Here is a 23,368-nt window from a genome sequence, read left to right on the forward strand (position 1 = left end):
ACCTCTGCAAGCTATACATATTTTAATTGCAACACAAAAGTAGTATTTTAAGTACAACATACAGGTTTCATACAAAGCCTTCCTAACATCAGGTTAAGTGAAAGGTTCAAGAATCAGCAGTTTGCTCTGATGGGTCAACACCAAGTTGCCAGCAAAACCAGAGGATAACCTACCGCAGGCAGTGCAAAGAAAGAAATTGCAAACACTGAGAAACAAGATGCAATGGTCTTCCCTATCCAGGTCTGAGGCACTTTATCCCCATAGCCAATAGTTGTGACAGTCACCTGTAGAGAGAAACACACAGAGCATTAGAGCAGGCAGTAATGGGTCAGTTTGGAGGTGTTCTTTTCTCCTTTATTTGCTTTAAAGAAACCTTAGTGGCATTGCTAACTCTCCCAGTGACAACCTGTGACATTAATGAAGGTATCTGTTCTCTGCAGGTTTGCTTCCCCATGTGTAATAGATGGAAAGAGGCATGGGAAATGGAATTAGTCAAATACATGTTCAAAATCTTGTAAAGCCATTAATTTAACCCTAAGGCAACTTTACAGCCTGTTCCTGGGATGTGGGTTGCCTTTTCCTTAGGGGAAGCTGCCAGCAGTTCTGAACTGCTGATTTTCTTTATGGGCAGGAGATGTTTGCTGAGAACATTACAGGGCTGTTGCATAGAAAGAGCAGAAACATACTGTAACCATGGACTGTGACTGGGGTCGGATAGGAGGTGCTCTAGAAAATAACACTGGTATAAATAGCAAGAGAGGATGAAAGTTTTCCATGCAGTGAAGCTGCTGCAAGCACAGTCTGCCCAATCACTGATTCATAGAATACTTTCAAGAGCAACAGCAGACAATTTAAGGCACACATGCAGGAAACATCTGTCGAGTTTGGGTTTCAAAACACTGAAGATCACCACCACAGTGATGTAGCAGATCAAGGCTTAATAAGTCATTATTTGCATGAGCTGATGGAAGGCGTGGATTTGTTTGAAGCAGAAGGATACAGCTGGCACCTGGAAGCAATTTAAATTCACCTAAGTCACAAGCTGGTTCTGAATTTGGGAATTAGAGAGATTTTTATCTGTGACTTTGAAGCAGGGTGAGCAGAGCATGGGAAACCACAGAAAGCTCTCAGGCAGTTGAAGGACACCTCAGTTGCTGTCTGTTCAGATTTGCTTCTGACAGTATGGGCTTCAGCTGCCCAGGACACAGAGGTTAGTCCCAGACAATGCTATGGCCAGCCCCACCAAGTCCTGCAGTTACTCCTACCTGACCTATCTGCTGTACTGTACTCTAACTGGTGACTGCAGAAACACAGGCAATGCCCAGAGCAACATCTCCAGAGGAGGAGAGAAGGGATGAGCAGATTTAGAGAGGCACAGAGACCGAGTGAAGGGATGAAAAATGTGGAGGGTTGGGGAAATAAAAGGTTGTGACAAGTGACTCAGGAAAAGCAAGACTGTTGGCCACTTCAGTAAGGGTCCCTTCCTACTGAAAGACAAGACAGCAGAGGAAAACCTGTAGGTGTTAAGTTCTGACCTCAGCAGCACACAAAGCCATCCATCCATACTCAGACCTTCTCAGCAACATCATTACCTGTCTGTCAAACACCACGACAGGACAGCTCTAGCTGCCTGAGGTGAGGATGTTAAAAGGTGATTGCAGGCAGCTGATATTCAAAACATTCCTGTATTAGCATTTCAGTTTTGATACAAGCTTTTAAACTGTGGCTTGTTTCCAAAACCTTTTCACATCCCTGCAAAACTATTGCAAGAATTAAGAAGGTGAGTTAAACACCCAAGCACCTTTGCCTGTATTGCTGAAATGGTTGTTGAAATACCAGCCTAACTCAAGGCCTGAAAGGAATTAAGGAACCAAAGGGATGAAGTTATCTCCCTGCTTACATCAAAGGGTCACTTGGAAAAAATAACCCAAACACCACTAAATCCTAATTACAATGAAGACCTGGTCAATAAATTTACTATAAAAAAAGAAATCTATCATGGAATGGTTTGGGTTGGAAAGAACTCTAAATAGTGTCTAGTTCCAAGCCCCTTCCATGGGGCACTCCCTAACCAGTGTTCAAAGCCACATCCAACCTTGCTTTCAACACTTGCAGGCTTGGAGGCCTCCACTTCTCTGGGCAACCTGTTCAAGATCTCTGAAAAAATTTAAAGGCATAACCTCTTCTATGAGGACAGACTGAGGGAGTTGGGGCTCTTCAGTCTGGAGAAGAGAAGGCTCCAAGGAGACCTAATTGTTGCCTGCCAGTATCTTAAGGGGGCTACAAGAAAGCTGGGGAGGGACTTGTGAGGGTGTCAGGGAGTGATAGGACTGGGGGGAATGGAACAAAACTAGAAATGGGTAGATTCAGATTGAATGTGAGGAAGAAGTTCTTCCCCATAAGGGTGGGGAGAGACTGGCACAGGTTGCCCAGGAAGGTGGTGGAAGCCTCATCCCTGGAGGTGTTTGCAGCCAGGCTGGAGGTGGCTGTGAGCAACCTGCTGTAGTGTGAGGTGTCCCTGCCCATGGCAGGGGGGTTGGAGCTGGCTGATCCTTGAGGTCTCTTCCAACCCTAACAATTCTATGATTCTAAAACTACCACAATTGAGCACATAGTGGTGGCCTTGGCTAAGTGGGAACATGGTTTTATTTATGCTTTGTTGTATTTGATCCTCGATGGGAAAGCATATACTGATGAATTAAAGGGACAAGAAGCTAAAGCTGGTCCTTGCAGACAATTGCTTGATCCAGTTCAAACCAACTCAAGGGAACAGGCACAGTGTGATGTCCACACGTGGCTATATTCAGTACTTGCTTGTGGCAAACAGTGCTCGTGATCAAAGGGACTGTTAGCACAACCCACATAATGGTTTTCCTGAAGGATGTTTGTTCAGATGTGAAGGCTGGAAATTGTGTATCATTCAGGGGATATCAAAAGGAGAGCTCCCCTTAGCCTGCCTCAGGCGTGATTGAATTTAATGCTTAAGGGGGATGGGGGGGGGGGGGGGAGGGGAGGGGGGGAGGCAGGATAAAAGCAACAAACCAAACAAAAACCCCAACCAAACCTACAAACAAACCAAGAAAACCCCAGAGACAGGAAGCTGATGACATTCCCTGAAGGTGGTCATCTTCCACAGATTTAGTGAGAACATTTTGCATCTTATTTTATGAGGGTGTTTTTAGGTATTCTTTCCCCACATTACTCTAGGTTTTATTGTCCAGAATCTATACTGGACAGCTTTAAGACTGTTAGTCTGGACAGGATGGACCACAGAAGCAGATTAGTTTTGAACACTGGCACTAGGGAGCTGAAAGATGCATCATGTCAATTGTATGTTACTTGTAAGTATTAAGTTTGCCTTTTGAAAGACATATAGACTATAGAATAGCTTAGGTTGGAAGGGACCTTAGAGATCATCTACTCCATCCCCTCCACCATAGGCAGACACCTCTCAACTGGATTCAGCTGCTCAAGGTGCCATCCAGGATTGGCCTTGAACACCCCTAAGGAGGAGTCATTCACAGCTTCCAGATAGGGAGCCACTAGCAGAATTATTTCTACACCATGTACTGCCTTCAAAAACCATCACATAAAGACAAGGTAGCCTTCAGCTCCCTCCAGCAGCTCACAAACTGGGATGGTGAATAGCTACAGCCCAGAGTTCTCAGGGAAGTGCAAATAAAACCCAGGAGGCCATTTTACAGATGGCAGTGGAAAAGTCATATAGGTTTATAAATAACACCAATGCCAGTGAAGAACATTTAATTGAAAGTTATGCACCCTCAGGGCATGTCTATAGTCAGCAAAAGCACAGCAGCAGTGTCAGAGTTCCCAGTTCCAGATGTGGTTTGGTTGTGCTAACACAGACCTTGGACAGGCTTTGCTTCAACCTGTGCTGCCTGTTGTATTGCCTCTGCCCAAAGAACTTGTTCAAGCAGTGTGGATGTATGCTGAGATAACACAAAAACTGTCAAGTTGGGGTCTGAAGACCTTAGCAAGTCTCTTTTAGAAGTATTCTCTACTACATACAGTAGATGCATGTTCAGAGGAGCGAGATCAGCCCCTCTGCCAGGTAAGTCATGTGTCTGTGTCACAGGAGCTGAGAGTCACACAGAATCACAGAATGGTAGAGGTTGCAAGTAACCTCGAAAGATCATTGAGCCCAGCCTCCCTGCTAGAGCAGGATCACCTAGGGCAGGTCACAAAGGAATGCATCCAGGTAGGTTTTGAGTGTCTCCAGAGAAGGAGACTCCACAACCTGTCTGGACAGCCTGCTCCAGGGCTCTGGCACTCTCACAGAGAAAAAGTTCATCCTTATTTTCACATGGCACACCCTCTGCTCCAGCTTGCACCCGCTGCCCCTTGTCCTATCATTGGACATCACTGAGCAGAGCCTGGTTCCATCCTCCTGATACTGCCCTTCACATCTTATAAACATGAGTGAGGTCACTCCTCAGTCTCCTCTTCCCCAAGCTAAACAGACCCAGCTCACTCAGCCTGTGCTCATAAGACATGTTCCACTTTCTTCCTTCACAATCACTTCTTGTGATTCACCATCTTTGTGGCTCTGCACTGGCCTCTTTCAAGCAGTTCCCTGAGGTCCTTCTTGAACTGAAGGGCCCAGAACTGGACACAATATTCCAGATGTGACCTCCTGAGGGCAGAGTAGAGAGGCAGGAGAACCAATCTTATTTACTAACCACACCCCTTCCAATATACCCAAGGATGCCATTGGCCTTAGCCACAAGGGCACATTGCTGTTTTATGGCCATCCTGTTGTCCACCAGGACTCCCAGGTCCTTCTCCCCAGGAGCTGCTCTCCTCTTCTGCACGTCCAGTTCAAACCAGGCTGCAACAGGTTTACAGTGACCAAAATCTGTGGTGTTTAAGCAATTGTGAAAATTCTAGCTAAAACATTAACAGAACTTTTGAGACCTACCACTTGGAGAAGGGTTTGAGACCTTCATTAGGAATCATCTTGACACTTCATGCCTTCACAGTTATTGTCCTAACTAATGAGGGTTTTTTTTTTCCCCTAGCAGAAAGCATGAAGAAACAATACTTTATCACAACACGAGAAGTGGATGGACCTGAACCCGTTGCAGTTGTGCTTTGCTAGATTCCTGTAGCAGCTAGGAGTCCAGCGTGGTGTTCAGAGCAGAACAGGGACACTAAATTCTAGCTTTATTATGAAGCACATCACATTATGGGTTCGTTGAACACAGCCTCACACTTCATGCTGCTGCTGCGACATAATAGAAGCCGTAACAGAGACAGAACGTTGCCATAATTAAAGTTATTGATCAAATAAGTTTATTGTAATTAGTCAGAGAAAATGAGTGGCATGCCTACTAACTGAGGAATAATTCCCTGGAAGGAGAATATTTCAATATCCTGCCAGATCATATTGCTTGTATGGAAGGCTTTACTGTATGCTCAGTAAGCCAATCTGCTCTGTCACACACTCAATTTTTAATGCCAACGCCAATGACAGCATGTGTTTTTAAATGCAGCTACATCTGCCACTGTTAATTACCCAGTCATCTGAGCACTGTACTGGAAAACAAAAACTCCACCATGACATGAAAGCACTGACAGAGCCACTTGACAGAAAGCCACTTCCTTGTCCTACACAAGAAGCATTCTAGGCGTAACTGAGGCTGTGTTTAATAGCAGCAGACTGCAAGAGGAAAGGATTCTGCAGCAGATCTTAGCAGCAACCTGAACAAAACTTCTTGGATTCAAAAAGGGCTACACACACCCTTCAGCAGCAGGAGACTTGCCAGCCACAGACTTGCTCTTCAATAGATCCTTCCTTCCTGAAGAATCACAGAATCACCAAGGTTGGAAGAGACCTCAAAGATCATCAAGTCCAGCCAGTGGTAGTTTGTAGAGAGAATACATAACCATACACTCATACAAGTGTATTAAAAATACAGCTTAAAAATTCTGTGTTTTACTAGTGAAACAGAGGTGTCAGACCTTTGTTCTTGCAGACTAGAATAGAATTAACCAGGTTGGAAAAGACCTTTGAGATTATCGAGTCCAACCTATCATCCAACACCATCTAATCAACTAAACCATGGCACCAAGTGTCCTATTCAGACTCTTCCTAAACACCTCCAGGGATGGTGACTCCATCACCTCCCTGGGCAGCACATCCCAATGGCCAATTACTCTTTGTGGGAAGAACTTTGTCCTCACCTCCAGCCTAAACCTCCCCTGGAGCAGCTTGAGACTTGTTCTTGTTCTGGTGCTGATTGCCTGGGAGAAGAGACCAACCCCCACCTGGTTACAACCTCCCTTCAGGTAGTTGTAGAGAGCAAGAAGGTCTCCCCTAAACCTCCTCTTCTCCAGGCTAAGCAACCTCAGCTCCCTCATGAGACTCAACAGTACATGAGACATAGCAGTAGTCTCATTTTCAACAAATAAAGAAACAATGCTTTTTGACTTAAAGCAGCAAAGACTCACAGAAGATCAACACACACAGCTTGAAAATGCAAGCATGGAATCCGTGGCGATGCCTGGTGCAGCATAAAGATCTGCAGCACTTAATGATGACTCTTTTATTAAGCAGATCAAAACAAGTCACTGCTTGAATGCTGGCAATAAGGAAACACAGATCCAAAAAGTACATCTCTGAACTGTAATAGGAAAAGGAAAGGGAAATGATTACAGATGGGAAATCCCAGAGCAGAGCAGCCAGCCTAATATTTGCATATCATGTGAGAAAAGAGAGAGGGAAGTGTTAGTAGCAGAAGCAACGACATTATAATGTTTACTAAAATATAAACACAGAACAGAGCTGCCAAACTAGGAAGCACATCAATGAAAATAGAGAGTCAGCTGTCACTAGGAACAGCAAGAAAACAGAACTTTATTAGCAGAGCTAAAGATAAATCTACACCAAAGTGTGGGAGCACCTTAGAGAAATCTCGGAGGTAAATTGTGTGTCAACATAGCACAGACAATGCCATGTAAGGATGCCAAGTGGCTTCCAAAGCAATGTAATCACTTCAATCCCAGGCCTATGCCTGGATTTCTGAAGGCTTTCAGATGCTTGTTCTGGAATTGATACATGCTGAAGAAAAGGGAATAACTGTCCCAGGCTGTATTGCAAACCACAGATAGCTGTTTACAAAAGAAACTATAACCCCAAAATCATAGACTCATAGAATCAGCAAGGTTGGAAAAGACCTCAGAGATCATCAAGTCCAACCTGTCACCCAACACCTCATGACTACTAAACCATGGCACCAAGTGCCACATCTAATCCCCTCCTGAACAACTCCAGGGATGGCCACTCCACCTCCCTGGGCAGCACATTCCAGTGGCTAACAACTCCCTCTGTGAAGAACTTTCTCCTCACCTCCAGCCTAATCCTCCCCTGCTGCAGTTTGAGACTGTGTCCTCTCTGAACACACACACACACACACACATACACACACCCACCCACCCAAAACACTAGCCTTGATTTAAGAAGACTCTTACCACCTTAGAAAGCTGAATCCCATCATAAGAAAGGTAGCAAGAAGTAATAACAGAAGGAAAGACAGGATAAAGAAATAAGAATAGGTGTTTCTACAACTTGTATACATAATTTGATCACTTGGGGATCACATATGACTATAAACACTAAATAAAACTGCAGCTCATCTATAGTGCTCTCTTAGTTTCATAGAATTACAAAACCAGAAGGTGTATTGAAGCAATGAGGCTATTTCAATGTGTTGTCTATACTTGCTTGAGCTTAACTGTATATTTGAAGGTGTTAACTACTTGTAGTAGACTTGAAATTGCTGTACTTACTACCCCCCACCACAGGGCATCTGCATAGCTGCCAAATTCTGTTTCTCCAGAATCATTGACAGCATCTTTTTCAGCCAGGTACACGAAATAAGAGGAGAAAATCAGGCCCAGAAAACCAATGTAGAGCGTAGTTATCAGCTCCTGCAAAGAGAATCAAGATCAAGGCATTATGACATTATTGAAACACTTAAATTATCTATCACTGATGTCTTTCAAAAGATAATTGGAACAGAAGAATGTAATTTCAGCAGGTAATAAACACTGACACTGACTGTTGGCTGTGCAAACTGACAAACCCCCACTGAGCTCAATGGTGAAAGAATTTGTTGCACCATGGCTAATAACTTTCTTGACTTCTTAACCCTTTGGTGGCCAAAAAGCAGTTGGAATTGTAGGATTTATTTCAGACAGTGCTACATTCAACACAGCTTTGGAATCCAGCTATGTATTTTTAGCAATGCTCAGGCTGCTTTGCAGAAGTCTCGTTTTCTGTGGTTAAGTTTGTGGTACTTTTAGGCTGTGCCTGTAAAATTTGTTACAGATTTCGAGCAGAAAAGTAGGAAAATATAAGTAAATCACTGTTGGGTGTAAAAAGGAAAACTAAAGACTATTCTAAACCAAAACAATTCTTTTCCTTTTCTGAGCTCTTCTCTGCTTGCTTCGCTCAGAGAGATTAATTTGTTTTGCCTGGAGAAGAGGAGGCTCAGGGGAGACCTTCTTGCTGTCTACAACTACCTGAAGGAAGGTTGTAGCCAGGTGGGGGTTGGTCTCTTCTCCCAGGCAAGCAGCACCAGAACAAGAGGACACAGTCTCAAACTGCACCAGGGGAGGTTTAGGCTCGAGGTGAGGAGAAAGTTCTTCCCAGAAAGACTAATTGACCATTGGAATGGGCTGCCCAGGGAGGTGGTGGAGTCACCATCGCTGGAGGTGTTCAAGAGGGGATTTGATATGGCACTTGGTGCCATGGTGTAGTAGTCATGAGGTCTTGGGTGACAGGTTGGACTTGATGATCTCTGAGGTCTTTTCCAACCTTATTGATTCTATGATTCTATGCTTCTGGCTCACCTTGGCTGCACTATTTTGGTTAAGTCTAATGACTGCTTTCTCTCATCCCTTTTATCCCTTTGGGGCAGGGGGTAGGGGGGAACAGTGGAATGGCTTCCCTGGTCTTTTTGACCAGGTTTTCTTTTGTATTGTTTGCTAATTGTAAATATCTGTATAACATTGTAAATCCTGTATATTTTGTACATAATCACTGCATTCTGTTGTAGATTGTAGTTTTGCTTGGAAATACAGCTTCCATTTGCTTCATACTGAGCTGGTCTGGCAAAGTTAATGTTGGGGGGGGGGGCGGGGAGGGAAATTTCAACCCACCACAAAGTTCAACAACAAGTCTAAAGTTTTCCACAGTGGAGATGAATATTTTAAAGCTATTAAGAGCTTTTTGTCCCTTGAACAAGTCAGAGCAATCTTAGTTGATTGAAATAAAGACTGCCTGCCTCTGCACTAAATACACTTGACATCATCAGCCTGTCTGCCTAAATGTTGCTCTGAACACCATCAGAACATCAATTACTATGCCATTCCTCAGAGGACTCAGACTTACTTGTCTGTGGATGAAGACCACTGATCCCAGCAGCCTCCACGTGCCACCCTGACGGTCGACGTGCAGCATCCGCAAGATCTGCAGGAACCGGATGCCCCTGGAACACGAGTTTTGAAATGAATGAAGATACTAAAGATACAAGACAGGAAATAGAGGGAGAGAGGGGAAGTCTTTAAGAGAGACACAAGGCTTAGCAGCATGTCTCTTTTCACTCCATTCACCCATCTTTCATCTTGCTTGTTATGAAGCCTGAGGAGACTGGTACTGGTTGACAGCTGGCTGAACAGGAGCCAGAAGTGTGCCCAGGTGGCCAAGAAGGCCAAGGGCATCCTGGCCTGTATCAGGAATAATGTGGCCAGCAGGAGCAGGGAAGTCATTCTGCCCTTTACTCAGCACTGGTTAGGCCACATCTTGAGTACTGTGTCCAGTTCTGGGCTCCTCAGTTTAAGAAGAACATTGAGACTCTTCAATGTGTCCAGAGAAGGGCAATGAGGCTGAGAAGAGGTCTGGAGCACAGCCCTATGAGGAGAGGCTGAGGGAGCTGGGGTTGCTCAGCCTGGAGAAGAGGAGGCTCAGGAGAGACCTTATTGCTGTCTACAACTACCTGAAAGGAAGAATTCACCACCACTAGTTCCAGGAATTTTATGAAGAAGCACTTTGAAGATGTCAAAGACATGAAGCATGAAAGATTTGCTGTAAAACTGAGCTAAGAAACAAAAGATTCGGGTAGAAGTCACCTTACTCAGCACCATTGTTTTTCAGACATATAATTACCTGATAGCTGAGGTTGCAAAGACTTGACCTTTAGAGCCCACACAAAGAACTATCATGGAGGCAACAACTACAATTAAATCTGGAAAAGAAAAGGCAGTTGAAAAAGTGAGTTAGCAGCATCTTGCAACACTCCTGCAGGACTGTGACTAGAAAGAATGCCAATATATGAGAAACCGCTTGAACAGACACCCCAAAATAAGACTTTTGTTTATATATCAAGATATCTCTCCTGCTACACAAAGAAAATGCAGTTGTGTGACATGATAGGAGAGGTTTACTGGGCTGGGTCCAAGATGATCACATACTAGAAGAATGAGGAATTTCAGCAGCTTCTACCTATTCTACCTATACCTTCTGTGTATCCTCTTTCCCTTGTTATTTGAGATGTATTTTATTGACTGACAGAGGCTTTGAACTTTATTTCATGTGTAACACAACTGCTTTACTACTATCTCACTTGTCCAGGTCTAAAAGTGAGAGAAAAATTGGAATTACTGTAAGTCTAATTTAGTTTAAAGTCAATCATTACCCTAGGACTGTACTCTAATCTGAGCCTCAGGACTAGTTGAGTTTGGAAAGCAGCTCTGCTTTTGGAGCAATGAAATTGTTCTTATACCTATCTGAGAAAGCAGAACTTTATGTTGCTTTCCAAATGGAAATAAATGGGATGGTGTTTCAAAGCCCCTAATCTTCCAAGTCTCAACAGAAAGTGATTGTGGACAGAGTGCAAAGGTGCAGCCAAAGCCATTTTACAGTTGCAGTCACACCTGAGACACAGATTTTTCTTTAATACATACGCGCAGAGAAGCTAAACAAAACTGGTTTATGATTGTAAAAATACCCAGGGATAACATTAGCTAATTCATATCCAGCATAATTATACCTAGGTAATGAATAACCTTTAGTCAGCAACAAATAATGGTTCTGAGTAGTGTAAAACACTGATGCAAAAATGAGATTTACTGTGCTCCTGGAACAGTCCTCTTCCAAACTCTGGTTTGTTTAACCCATTTATATTTAAGGTGTTTTAGGGCAAGTGTCTTTACGTAGTTCTATCATCACTGGCTAACATACAGACTGATTTTTGGATGATGATTATTATCATCATTATGTTTCCCTCAGTTAAATTGTTAGATGCCTGAAAAGCATTCTAAAAGACAGCAGTCTGTGGCACATATGGAACCTGGGGATGTAATTTCTAAGAACACTGAAGTCATGTGAGGAAGCCAAGAGCAGTGAATGTCAAGGGAACTCAAGTGTCCAGTTCCAAATGCATCGCTGAAAACTGTATTTTTAATCCAGCAGATAAACAAAGTAACTATTGTGCATCTACTGTGCTCCACCATGCAGTGTGTAGCTCAATTAGAGTGTAAAATAAAGTCATAATAAATTATTCAAATGGGAAAGAGGGGGGAAAGAAAAAAAAAGAAAGGTATTCAGTATCTGTACAAAAATAAGAGTTGTAGCTATTGTACAGTGTCTGGGATCCTGAGGTCACAGGAGACAAAAGTATAGCCAAGACTTATTTCTGGCAAGGTTTCAGATCACTTGTGAAAAGAAAACACTCAGCTCTTCTGGAAAAACAAACCAGGCTACATTTGTTCTCAAGTGACAGTGCCATGGATTCCTGAAAGGAAATTCAGATCTCCATTAACGTTAGCTGATGACAAGAGCTCTTGCTCTAACTTGGCTTCGACTATGGCATAAATTCCACTTCTCAAAGCTTTCAAGGACAAGTTTTACTCATTGTTTACATCCCCTCTGTGAGCTGTGCATACTCACCAATGATGGAAATAGGCTTCCTAGCGAAACGAAGCCTTCCCCATATCCCAACGTATTTACTGCGGCATCCTGCTGACCACAAGCGAACCACATATTCTGTCCCAAAGAACACCACTAAGACAATTTCCTAAAGGAAACAGACAGGGAACCAGGTTAGTCCTCAGCTCTGTGTCTTTCCTCTTTATTTTTTTTCCAGAATGCAATAGGGAGCACCAAAATAAAACACAAAATCCAGAAGGCGCCAACAAACGTCAACTATCCCAAAATGATCTAAAGTAGCACAGAATCCCCAAGGTTGGAAGAGACCTCAAAGATCATCAAGTCCAACCTGTCACTACAGACCTCATGACTAAACCATGGCTCCAAGTGCCACGTCCAATCCCCTCTTGAACACCTTCAGGGATGGCGACTCCACCACCTCCCTGGGCAGCACATTCCAATGGCAAATGACTCTCTCAGTGAAGAACTGAAGAACTTTCTCCTCCCCTCCAGCCTAAACTTCCCCTGGCACAAAAAAAAAATCTAAAGTGGCACAGAAAAATCTAAAGTAACACAGAGAAACCTAAAGTAACACAGCAAAAACCTAAAGTAACTCAGAGAAACCTAAAGTAACACAGCAAAAAAATCTGAAGTAACACAGAAAAACCTAAAGTAGCACAGAAAGAAATTTAAAGTAACACAGAAAAATCTGTAAGAACGAAGAGAGAGGAGATTAAGAGCATGTTTAAAGGCTTTAATTGCAGGCAGTTTGGCTTGTCTACACGTCCTAAAACTGAAAACCATTCTGTGCAATTCACTTGGGTTAATTCAAACAAAAGGTTTCCTGATGGAGCCAAAGAAAACAAGCAGAGGCTGTGTTCAGAAGATGAGCTGGTGTATTTCATTTTGGGAAGAGGTGTGCTTCACATTCCAGCTTAACCTCCCACTCATTTATACTCTTAGAGTCTTCCTTTAATCTCCCAGGGGTTCAGAAAAAGATTCCTAGTAGCCAGTACCAGTGTGCCAGTCTCCAGCTGCCCTGCAAACAAGTCACATCTCCAATAGGCCTTTCCCATCCTCTTGTCACCAGCTAGAACCTTCAGCAGAAACAGAGGGCTCCACCCCAAGTGCTGCTGGGATCAAGCTGGGCATTAACCACAGATCTGTGCTGGGGTATGACTGTGGAAGTGCCTACAATGAAGTGCCAAAACCACCTATCTACAGAGAAGAGAAGGCTCCAGGGAGACTTTAAAGCAGCCTTCCAGTATTTGAAGGGGGCTCAGGAGAGCTGGAGAGGGACTTCTGACAAAAGCATGGAGCAACAGGACAGAGGGTAATAGCTTCAAACTGGAAGAAATTTGTTTGAGACTAGGCAGTATGAAGAAATTCTTCCCCACAGGTGTGGTGAGGCACTGGAACTGGTTGCACAAAGAAGGCTCCAAGCCTTCAGAGCTAGGTTGGATGGGACCTTGAGCAACTTGGTCTAATAGGGGGTGTACCTGTCCATAATAGAGAGGTTGGAATTAGATAATCTTTAAGCTCCTTGCCAACCCAAATTATTCTATGACCCTATGACTGCTGTCGATTGCACAGAGGCACAATTATGTTGTAATTGGAATTTGGTCAATGTGCAGATAAACCTTGATTTTCTGCAGGTCAGCTGAGCATGGTGTTCTCAGCATAGTTCCCTCAAGTTTCAGGGAGCTCCAACACTTCCTTACTGGCCAACTCAATCAGTATCTGGTCACACTCTCTACTAGAGACAACAGCAAAATCTACTAACTGTAATGGGAACAGTGGCTTGCAATTGGAAGCCTACAACACATTGCATAGGGAAACTGTAAAGCACAAAAACCAATCAACAGGTATCAAGCTTACATAGGATAACAGAGGTTAAGAGAAGGAGCTATTATCTAACTCTGGCAAGCCTGGTACAGAACACAGAATTAACCAGGTTGGAAAAGACCTTTGAGATCATCAAGTCCAACCTATCACCCAGCACCATCTAATCAACTAAACCATGGCCCTGAGTGCCTAATCCAAGCTCTTTTTAAACACTTCCAATGATGGTGACTCCACCACCTCCCTGGGCAGCACATTTCAATGGCCAGTCTCTCTTTCTGGGAAGAATTTCTTCCTAACATCCAGCCTATGGATATGGTACATATGTTGTAGCAGGATGAAGGACACTGAGACTCTTGAACATGTCCAGAGAAGGGCAACAAGGCTGGGGAGAGGCCTTGAGCACAGCCCTGTGAGGAGAGGCTGAGGGAGATGGGGTGTTCAGCCTGGAGAAGAGGAGGCTCAAGGGAAACCTTATTGCTCTCCACAACTACCTGAAGAGAGGTTGTAGCCAGGAGGGCGTTGGTCTCTTCTCCCAGGCACCCAGCACCAGAATGAGAGAACACACTCTCAAGCTGCACCAAGGGAAGTTTAGGCTGGAGGTGAGGAGAAAGTTCTTCCCAGAGAGAGTTGTTAGCCATTGGAATGTGCTGCCCAGGGAGGTGGTGGAGTCACCGTCCCTGGAGGTGTTCAAGAGGGGATTGGATGTGGTGCCATGGTCTAGTAGCCACGAGGTCTGGGGTGACAGGTTGGACTTGATGATCTTTGAGGTCTTTTCCAACCTTGTTGATTCTGTGAAGGCACAAACAGCCCTCTGACCCAGCCCTGGGGTTGGTTTTACGGCACGAAGGTGGGGCGAGAGGCAGGATGGTGCTTTACCGCGGCGCGCAGTCTGCGCAGGGAGCATTTGCATGGGGGCCGCGCGCCGGGGTTTTGAGGCCCTCCGTGGGTCAATGGGTAACAGGCACACTGGCAAGTATGCAAATGGGGGCTGTCCCAAAGACAATGCGACAGACACGCAGTCAATGGTTACTGTCACCCGGCGCTTTGCGTGACATGCAGACAAGCTTAGAGAACATTGATTGTCCTATAGACTCCGGTGACTGGAGGGAACGACCAGTCGGCTTACACCAAGACACATTTTTCACTCCTGACGTTTTGATAAAGGCTTATTGACCTAAATGAGACCCAAGTTATTCAGGCAACATCGGGGGTGAAAGTGCACAAGCTGTTCTTCATGGTCATACACAAAAACTCCAGGTATCCATTAGCAACTGGCAAATTCCCCCTCCCCTGCCCGTGGCTATGTGACAGACAAAAGTGGGTTTAATATCTTGTGTTGCATAAGGCTAATAAGCAGGCTCCTGGGGGTGGGGAGGTTGATGGATTTCTGTCAGTTCGTGCTTGCATCATGGCCAGAAATCTGCAGACAGCAGGGGAAAAAAAACACATTAGAAAATAATACCTTCCTGAGCTACTAAAATATTGCCTGTATTTTGCCCAACTCACAGCTTAACTCGAAGCTTTACATTAACTAGGAGGATGCCAGCAGTTCGTTTCTGCTGGTGGTAATTAGGGCTAATTCCTCTGAATAGGAGTTGCCCTGGCAGAAAGCAGCAATGCCTCACGCTTGCAAAATCCAAGAGCAAATCCAAGTTGCACTACAGATTCATTTGGTCCACTGCTTCTTCCATAGTTCCTCCTAACTGCCACTTCAACCCCTGCCTACTAATTGTGCTGTGTAAAATTTGTGCTTCTCACACTGGACTAAGTGATTTCCAGAGGTCCCTTCCAACACCCATCAATGAATCGTCTGGACTAAAACACGGCCTGGAGAAGCTGATATAGCAAACCAGAAGAATACAGTGCTGAGTGGACAGAGAAATGAAGTAAGAAACGAAGCAACACTCAGAACAAAGGAAAAATGAAAATACAGGGAAACAGCTGCCTGCAAAACACTCATGGGAGTGGGATTAAAGCTCGGTGCAAGAGGTTTTATGGTTAAAAATACAGACAGACCTGCACTGTGTAAGGAACTGTTCAGTCTGATACAACTTAGGCAGGATCCACAGTCCCCTGACAAGCACATCCAGGCTGTCTGTCTTTGCAGCCTGGACCTCCACAGTTCCCAGGGATTAATCACAGTTTCATACTAAGCCCACACAAGGGACACACAGAGAAGGGCTCAAAGAGGAGCTGTAATGAAAGGGCTGTGTATTAGGTTTGAGTCACAGCAAAGAACTGGACCTGCCATGAGTCCAGTTCCAGACACTTCAACGATCACCTTGTCAAACACTGGGATACCATTAAGCCAAAAAAAAAGAAGGCCCCTTCCATCAATAGGTCAGGGACAAGCTACTTATGGGAAAGACTGTTGACTGAATTGCAGGAATCAGACTTCTTCATCTGTGTGACTGGAGGGTCACATCTATGAACACAAATACACAGAAATGTATATTGGCAAAATGAATATCTGGTTTATTTTGCTAATAAATGCATCTTGAAAAGCCCTTCCTTTACTGCTCCACCCACACTGGATTGGAAGAGCTACAGTTCAATGCCAAGAGGCATCCGACATTCACACTGTGAGATAAAGTGCAGTAGCAACTCCAAAAGGAAGGACAGAGTCCCTAAACTTAGCTGAAGGAAGTGCTTTTAAGCAATTAGATCAATAGCTTGGGGAAAAGAAACACCCACACCAAAACCCTGACATGGAATGGATCATGACATCATAACCCCAGCTATTTAATAGATAAAGAAATTGTCTGAAGGTTGAGAAAGCATCTGTCTAGAGAATATGTTGCCTGAGGCTCTGCCTGTAGACCTCAAAGCTGTAACTGATCATGGAGCACTGCAGAAGTTCATGAAGCCATTTGATGTGGGAGGACTAGATGAGGTCATCTGAGAAGTGCTATGAAGATGAATGCCTTTATTCTGAGTCTAGGCTTTTTTTCCCCCCCAATAATGTCATAACCATAAAGGAGGTAAAAAACATGCTTTACATGTGGTAGGCCCAGGTGAAGAACTGAGCTTGACTTGTGAATGCATTCCTCTTAGCTGAATACCTTTTGTGTAGATTTGTAAACAGAATTTCCATTTAAGCTTCCAATCCAGTGTGAGGCATTTTTCTCTTGCTCCTTGGGAAGGTATAAAATATCTTTTCTGTCCTCTTGTTCTGGGCAGCCTGTGGCTCAAAACTAGGACAGCCTCTTAAGGACACATTCATGCACTGCAAGAATTTCCTCCTATCCCCATGTTCTACCTACCCATCTCTGCCCTATCACCAGCTCTATTGAATTGTCCTCCTTGGAGGGATCAAACACATTATTCCCACAAGTCTTTCAAACCTGGCTTCTTTTAGATTCTAGCTTTGAGGATGATAAAGTTCCCACAGATTTCTTTAAACAAGGAAATAAGCTCTCCCATAGCTTATCTGGGGACTGCATGCCAGCCAGCATTACCTCAGCTATCAGATTCCTGTGGCACCACTTGCACCCACACCTCTTTGTAAGGCAAGGCAATGCAAGAGCTCTGCTAGAGAGCTCCAGCAGCAAAGTGGAACAGTGACCTCCTCACAATTTCAGGCAGCAAGAGCAAAGCGAGGACACTGCCAAAAGTTCTGTTCAGAAGTCGTGACAAGGAGGTCTCTGAAGGAGCCAAGAGAGGGGACAATAGATCTGCTGTTGCTAATGCAAAGTGATGAATGGGGCACTTGCCGTTGGCCAAGGGCTTTGGAGCTCAACCGGGCAGCAGAGAAACAGTTTTAGCATCTTCAGAAGCAGGGATGTAGCACATCCTCTATAGCCACAAAAAGGTCCCAGAAAATGCAGGAATGCGTCTCTCACGTAGAGCAATAGGTTGTGTTTACACTCGGGGAAGGCTGGCATGCAAAAACCAAACCACTGCAGGCTGTGTGTTAGTTCAAAGAGAGCCAGAGCCCATTCACAGCACACTGTTCACCTGACACATCAGGGCTGGCAAAACGCTTCAGACAGCACTTGTGTGCAGCCCGAGCAGGGTATGCAAATCACCACCAGTGAAGGCAACTGTTTCTTCTAATCTCACTCACTTTGTATAGAGAGGCCCCTCTTTGTTCCCTTGAGAAAGGCAGGATTTTTTCCTGAAAGCTCTACTGTGCTTTCTAAGAGACACAGAACAGCAAAATCAGATGGCCCAGGCAAACAGACAAAGACAGCCAGCTCAATAAAGTAAAAACCTCAACTTGATGAAGTACAGATCAAAAATAAAAAGATAAATGGGGTTTCATATATATAAACACTGAGCAACAGCAAGTGCCAAAAGGACTATTTAGGGACTGAGGATTTTTTCTCCCTGTACTTAATCTCCTTGCTTCCAAAGATCTTGCACATTGCCTTATCTCAAGTGAAAACCAATAATGGTCGGGGGGGGGGTGGGGGGGTTAAAATGTTTAAGGCCAGAACACTGGATGTTCCTTCCTTTCCACGAGGATCATTTGCTAGAACTCTTCACCTAGCATCTTTGGCACCAAAATATTACACAGGCAACAGAAAACAAACCCCGGGGTACTGGGCTCACTTTGCTACTTTGGGAGTCCCATAATTAGTCCTAAGAAATGACTGCACATCATTAAAGCCACTTAATTGTTATTATTTTTTATTATTGAGATGAAATAATATTTACTAAGTGCTCAGGTTCTAAAAAAACAAACCAACCAACCCACCCAAAACGGGCACTTGGGAGGAGGCAGAGTTAGAACAACTGATTGTGCCAAAGCTTTTCTGTTTTCCCTTAATCTGTGCTGGGAGCGCAGCACAATAGTTCTGGGACCCATAAAGAATACTGCAGGCCCCCAATTTTAGGTTGAGATTGTACAAAGGCTCCAAAGCAACTAAATCCTATTGAATTTCAATAAGAACTCCGGCACCTAACTCCCTTAGGTGCATTTAAAAAGCCTTTAACTGATTTCCTAAGCTCTCTTCTCACTTGAGGTTTCAGCCAAACCCAAAAGCAGGCGGCTGAAATCTTTCCACCAAGTACAAAAGCTCTCTGATGTCAGTGGTGCGACTTTGCACGTGAAGGCATGGCCTCAGAGCACAGCTCAGTTGGAACAGCTCTTCACACCACCACCCCTGCACAGGGCTCTTCATAACACAGCCATCTTTAGCCTGTGAACTCAGCTGCTGCTGATATCCACCAGGAATTCACAGAAGGAAATTAAGCTGGCCTTGCACAGTTGGTCTATGATATTTGGTTCAGTGTGGAGTGCTCCCCCACCCCAAAGTATGCTCAAGAACTAGACTTCAAACCCAAAGTATTTGGCAAGAGAAAAGAAGTATCAACATGCTAACACTGGCACAAAAAAAACCCCAACATTAGAAACCCCCACTCCTTTCTGTTTATTTCATGACTCTCTTATTCAGGGCTTCATAAAAGCCTCAAGAAATTCGTAGTACAGGACCGTCTCCTTCAAGGTGATAAATGCTCTGCCTTCTTCCTAGGGCAGCATATGTTTGATTCTATACCTCACTGAATTCAGAAGAACTATTCACCTCCTTAAGATGAAGCACACACATACACAGCTCACAGAGACGCAAGCTCATTCATTAGTACTTACCACATGCTAATAGGAGTAGAAAGGAACTGCTACAGACTCTTGAAAGAGCCACTCTAAGCCAAGTAGTTTGTACTTCTATGTTACACAGCACTTTTTATATTAACACTGTTTACACAGTGGCTGCTTGCTCTGATCTGACTGTTTTTCTCCTGTCAAATGTCTTGTTGCATGCTTTTTATTAATCTCCCTCACTCATTTTCATAAAAGCTACTTCATATCCACCCTGTCCTGCCCCTGAGCAGTTCATGAATCTTCCCTTTGCTCCACAGCTAACAGTGAGCTATTATGAGCTGTTTCAACAACTTGCTCCTGCAAAAGCAGGTACAGAGTATGTGAGGAGGAACTCTTTCTGACAAAGGTCTACCCCCTGACCTCTCTTGTGTAGGCAAGGCATCCCCAACTAGTCCTTCCCTCCCCGCTCCATGAAAAGAGTTACAAAATGGTGCTGTGTGCTGGACAGCCTTGCTTCAGGGTTCTCAGCTCTACCTTTCCATCTCCTCTGTGTGGTCTTTGGCTTTATGGGATCCTGTCTGGGATGGGAAGCATGTTCTACAAGTGAGATATTCCCACTGAAGTGAGATGCCACCAACAGCTGGAGATGTTTAAAAGATGCAGATATAGAGTCATAGAATCATGGAATCAGTAAGGTTGGAAAAGACCTCAGAGATATCCAGTCCAACCTATTACCTAATACCTAACACCTCCTGACAACTAAACCATGGCTTCGAGTGCCACATCCAAGCCTTTTCTGAACACCTCCAGGGATGGTGACTCCACCACCTCCCTGGGCAGCACATTCCAATGGCCAATTACTCTTTCTTGGAAGAGCTTTTTCCTCACCTTGAGTCTAAGCTTCCCCTGGTGCAGCTTGAGATGTGGTGCTGGGGGATGTGGTTTAGCACCAGCCTTGGCAGAGTTCGGTAATGGTTGGACTCCATGATCTTAAAGGTCTTTTCCAACCTAAGTGATTCCATTATTACCTTAATGTCCTCTTTCTCTAGGAGCACCACGTGTTCAAAACTTACTCTCCAAAACCCGTACTCCTGGCCTGAGCAAAGGCCATGCTCTTCAGCAACAGTTGGACAAGAACTAAATTTCAGATGGACAAATGCTGGTTTCAACCAGCTCCAGCTAAGAAAGGGAAAACAAAAATGTTCATTTTTTTCCCCCCAGCCTGGCAGGACAGAGGCATCAGCTCCTGAAACAAACCCCTGGTTAGCTGTGGGGAGTCCTTTCACACACCTGGGCAACCACCCCTCAGTTACAGCAATGGGGCTCAGCACTGATAAGAGCTCAAGTGTCATATTTCTGCTTGACATTCCCATAAACACAACCTGCTTTTGCCTCCACATACTTGAGCTCTCTCCTGGGCCCGCTCCAGGGAATACACATCATGCTCTTCCACACAGCTGCAAAAACAGGCACACACTAAACCTGCAGTCCAGGCACTTAATGCTCCTCACAGGAAAACACATGTGCTAGCTGAAGCTAATAAAACCCTTCTCAGATGCCATATGCACACAGCCCATTCAGTCAGCATTTTACAGTTTGCCTCCAAAAATTTGCGGTGGAGGAGAAGAATTATGTGACACGCAAAATAAACCCAACAGAAGGCAACAAAGGCAGCGTTCTCAGCTGAATGACAAACACATTCCACACACCGAAAGCGGGGGGTGTCCTCCTGGTTGCCCATTTCCTGCACCCCTTCCACTCAGGGAGCGCTGCCCAGTTGCGGTGATCGTTCAGCGCATCAGGATTGGAGCGCGCCAAAAAGGGAAGTTAGTTTATACCCAACCAAAGCGCACAATTAACTCCGTGCAAACTCTCCCTAGAGCTTTGATAGGGTTCCAAAAGGACCAAACTGAACTCACCTTTGCAAGCTGAAGATATAAGCCAGATCTCTCTGAAGTTGCATACCCCATTAACCAAGCTACTGCTATGTGAAAAGACTTGTATTTTTTTTTTAACTTGGATTCATGTTTCTATCTGTTTGGGGTCCAACATAAATAAATGGTGCAACAGAGGCAGCTCTTTGCAGAATTCAAAAGTTAGGAAAGGAGAACTCCAGCTCTGTAAAACTCCCTTCCCTCCCTATCACCTTTCCCCTGCTCCCTTCACAAATAAAGGACAAGTGCACTATTCATTGCTGGAAGAAAAAATAGCCCTAAAAAAAAAAAGCCATGGCCTTCTCAGTGGCAGCTGGTCTGAGCTTCAAGACATCAAATACCTCAGGAAACTAACAGGCATTAGATGGAATTAATTTAAAACTGAAAAATAAAATGAAATAAATACAATCCAAACTGATACTTGGCAGAATTCAGCACCACTGTGCTCCAAAACTCATTGGAAAAGGAGTGCCCAGGACATGTCAAGAATAAACTGAAGGTTCTGCAGGAGTATGCAGGCTAGCAGGCAGCTGGTGGAGCAAGCAAAAAGCCACCCAAGCAGAAGAATCCTCTCTGGGGAGTGGTTCTTGAAAAGGAAAAAAATACAAACCCAAAACATTTGTACCTTAAAGGGTGCTCAACATGAGCCAGCAGTGTGCCCAGGTAGCCAAGAAGGCCAATGGCATCCTGGCCTGGATCAGGAATAGTGTGGCCAGCAGGAGCAGGGAAGCCATTCTGCCCTGTACTCAGCACTAGTCAGGCCACACCTTGAGTCCTGTGTCCAGTTCTGGGCTCCTCAGTTTAGGAAAAATATTGAGCTGCTGGAAGGTGTCCAGAGAAGGGTAACAAAGCTGGGGAGGGGTCTGGAGCACAGCCCTGTGAGGAATGGCCATTGGAATGTGCTGCCCAGGGAGGTGGTGGAGTCACCATCCCTGGAGGTGTTTAGGAAGAGACTGGATGAGGCACTTGGTGACATGGTGTAGTTGATAAGATAGTGCTGGATGACAGGTTGGACTCAATGATCTCAAAGGTCTTTTCCAACCTGGTTAATTCTATTCCATTCTAAAGGAAGGGGCACAAGGATCATGGTTTAGAGACAGATGAGCCTTTTCTGTGCTGAAATATTGGGCAAAGCAGGGCAGATGTGGATTTCACTTTAAAACAGATGTTATTAGCACAACCACAGCAGTGGTTATGTATTTTAAATGCATTAACGTATCAGAATATCAAACTGGTAGCAGAGAAGCAGGAGTTCATATTATTGTGTCACTATTGAGCTCCTTTTTTTGAAGCTTGTGGCATATCTGCTCTTTCAGTGAGCTATACTTCCTGGTGATGCATGGGGTTCTTATCAGGGGCTAAGGGAAAGGAAAATAGAGTCCTGATGCACAATAACCAAATCCTGACACATGGATTATAGACTCATAGAATCAACCAGATTGGAATAGACCTCCAAGATCATCCAGTCCAACCTATCACCCAGCCCAATCCAATCAACTAGACCATAGCACTAAGTGCCTCATCCAGGCTTTTCCTGAGGATCTCCAAGGATGGCGACTCCACCACCTGCCTAGGCAGCCCATTCCAATGGCAAATCACTCTCTCTGTGAAGAACTACTTCCTAATATCCAGCCTGAACCTCCCCTGGCACAGCTTGAGACTGTGTCCCCTCATTTTGTTGCTGGTTGCCTGGGAGAACAGACCAACCCCCACCTGGCTACAACCTCCCTTCAGGTCATTGTAGACAGAAATGAGGTCTCCCTGAGCCTCCTCTTCTCCAGGCTAAACCAGCCCAGCTCCCTCAGCCTCTCTCCCTGTATTCCAGGCCCCTCTTTACACGCATGTAAAGAGCTTGGCTTACATCCTTCTTCAACGGTTTTGCAACAGAAACATCATCTCTGGTGGCCAAGATCTCTCAAACTAATCACGTGTCAAAGGTTTTGGCCAACCTTACAGATCTCACAGAAGAGAAAGCTCAGTTTGGATAGTTCTCCAGTTTCCTTAAAGCATTAGTAAAGGTGTCTACAATGTGGAAACATGGGCTAGAGACCTGCCCTTGTCTGAGAAAGGGAGCAAGGCAGCAAAACTGAACTC

General features: G+C 44.6%; 1 protein-coding gene across 1 annotated transcript in view; it reads right to left on the minus strand.

The window, feature by feature from the left end:
• Positions 1–23,368, minus strand: part of KCNQ1 (potassium voltage-gated channel subfamily Q member 1) — a 348,866-nt gene that overhangs the window by 257,935 nt on the left and 67,563 nt on the right. Inside the window, exons 3-7 of the mRNA XM_054171993.1 lie at positions 11,972–12,098; positions 10,190–10,268; positions 9,416–9,512; positions 7,810–7,950; positions 174–284 (exon numbers count right to left, since the gene is read on the minus strand). Of these exons, the coding sequence (XP_054027968.1) occupies positions 174–284; positions 7,810–7,950; positions 9,416–9,512; positions 10,190–10,268; positions 11,972–12,098 (555 nt within the window). The remainder of the gene's footprint in view (positions 1–173; positions 285–7,809; positions 7,951–9,415; positions 9,513–10,189; positions 10,269–11,971; positions 12,099–23,368) is intronic.

This window comes from Dryobates pubescens, chromosome 22, assembly GCF_014839835.1.
Source record: "Dryobates pubescens isolate bDryPub1 chromosome 22, bDryPub1.pri, whole genome shotgun sequence".
Taxonomy (NCBI): Eukaryota; Metazoa; Chordata; class Aves; order Piciformes; family Picidae; genus Dryobates; species Dryobates pubescens.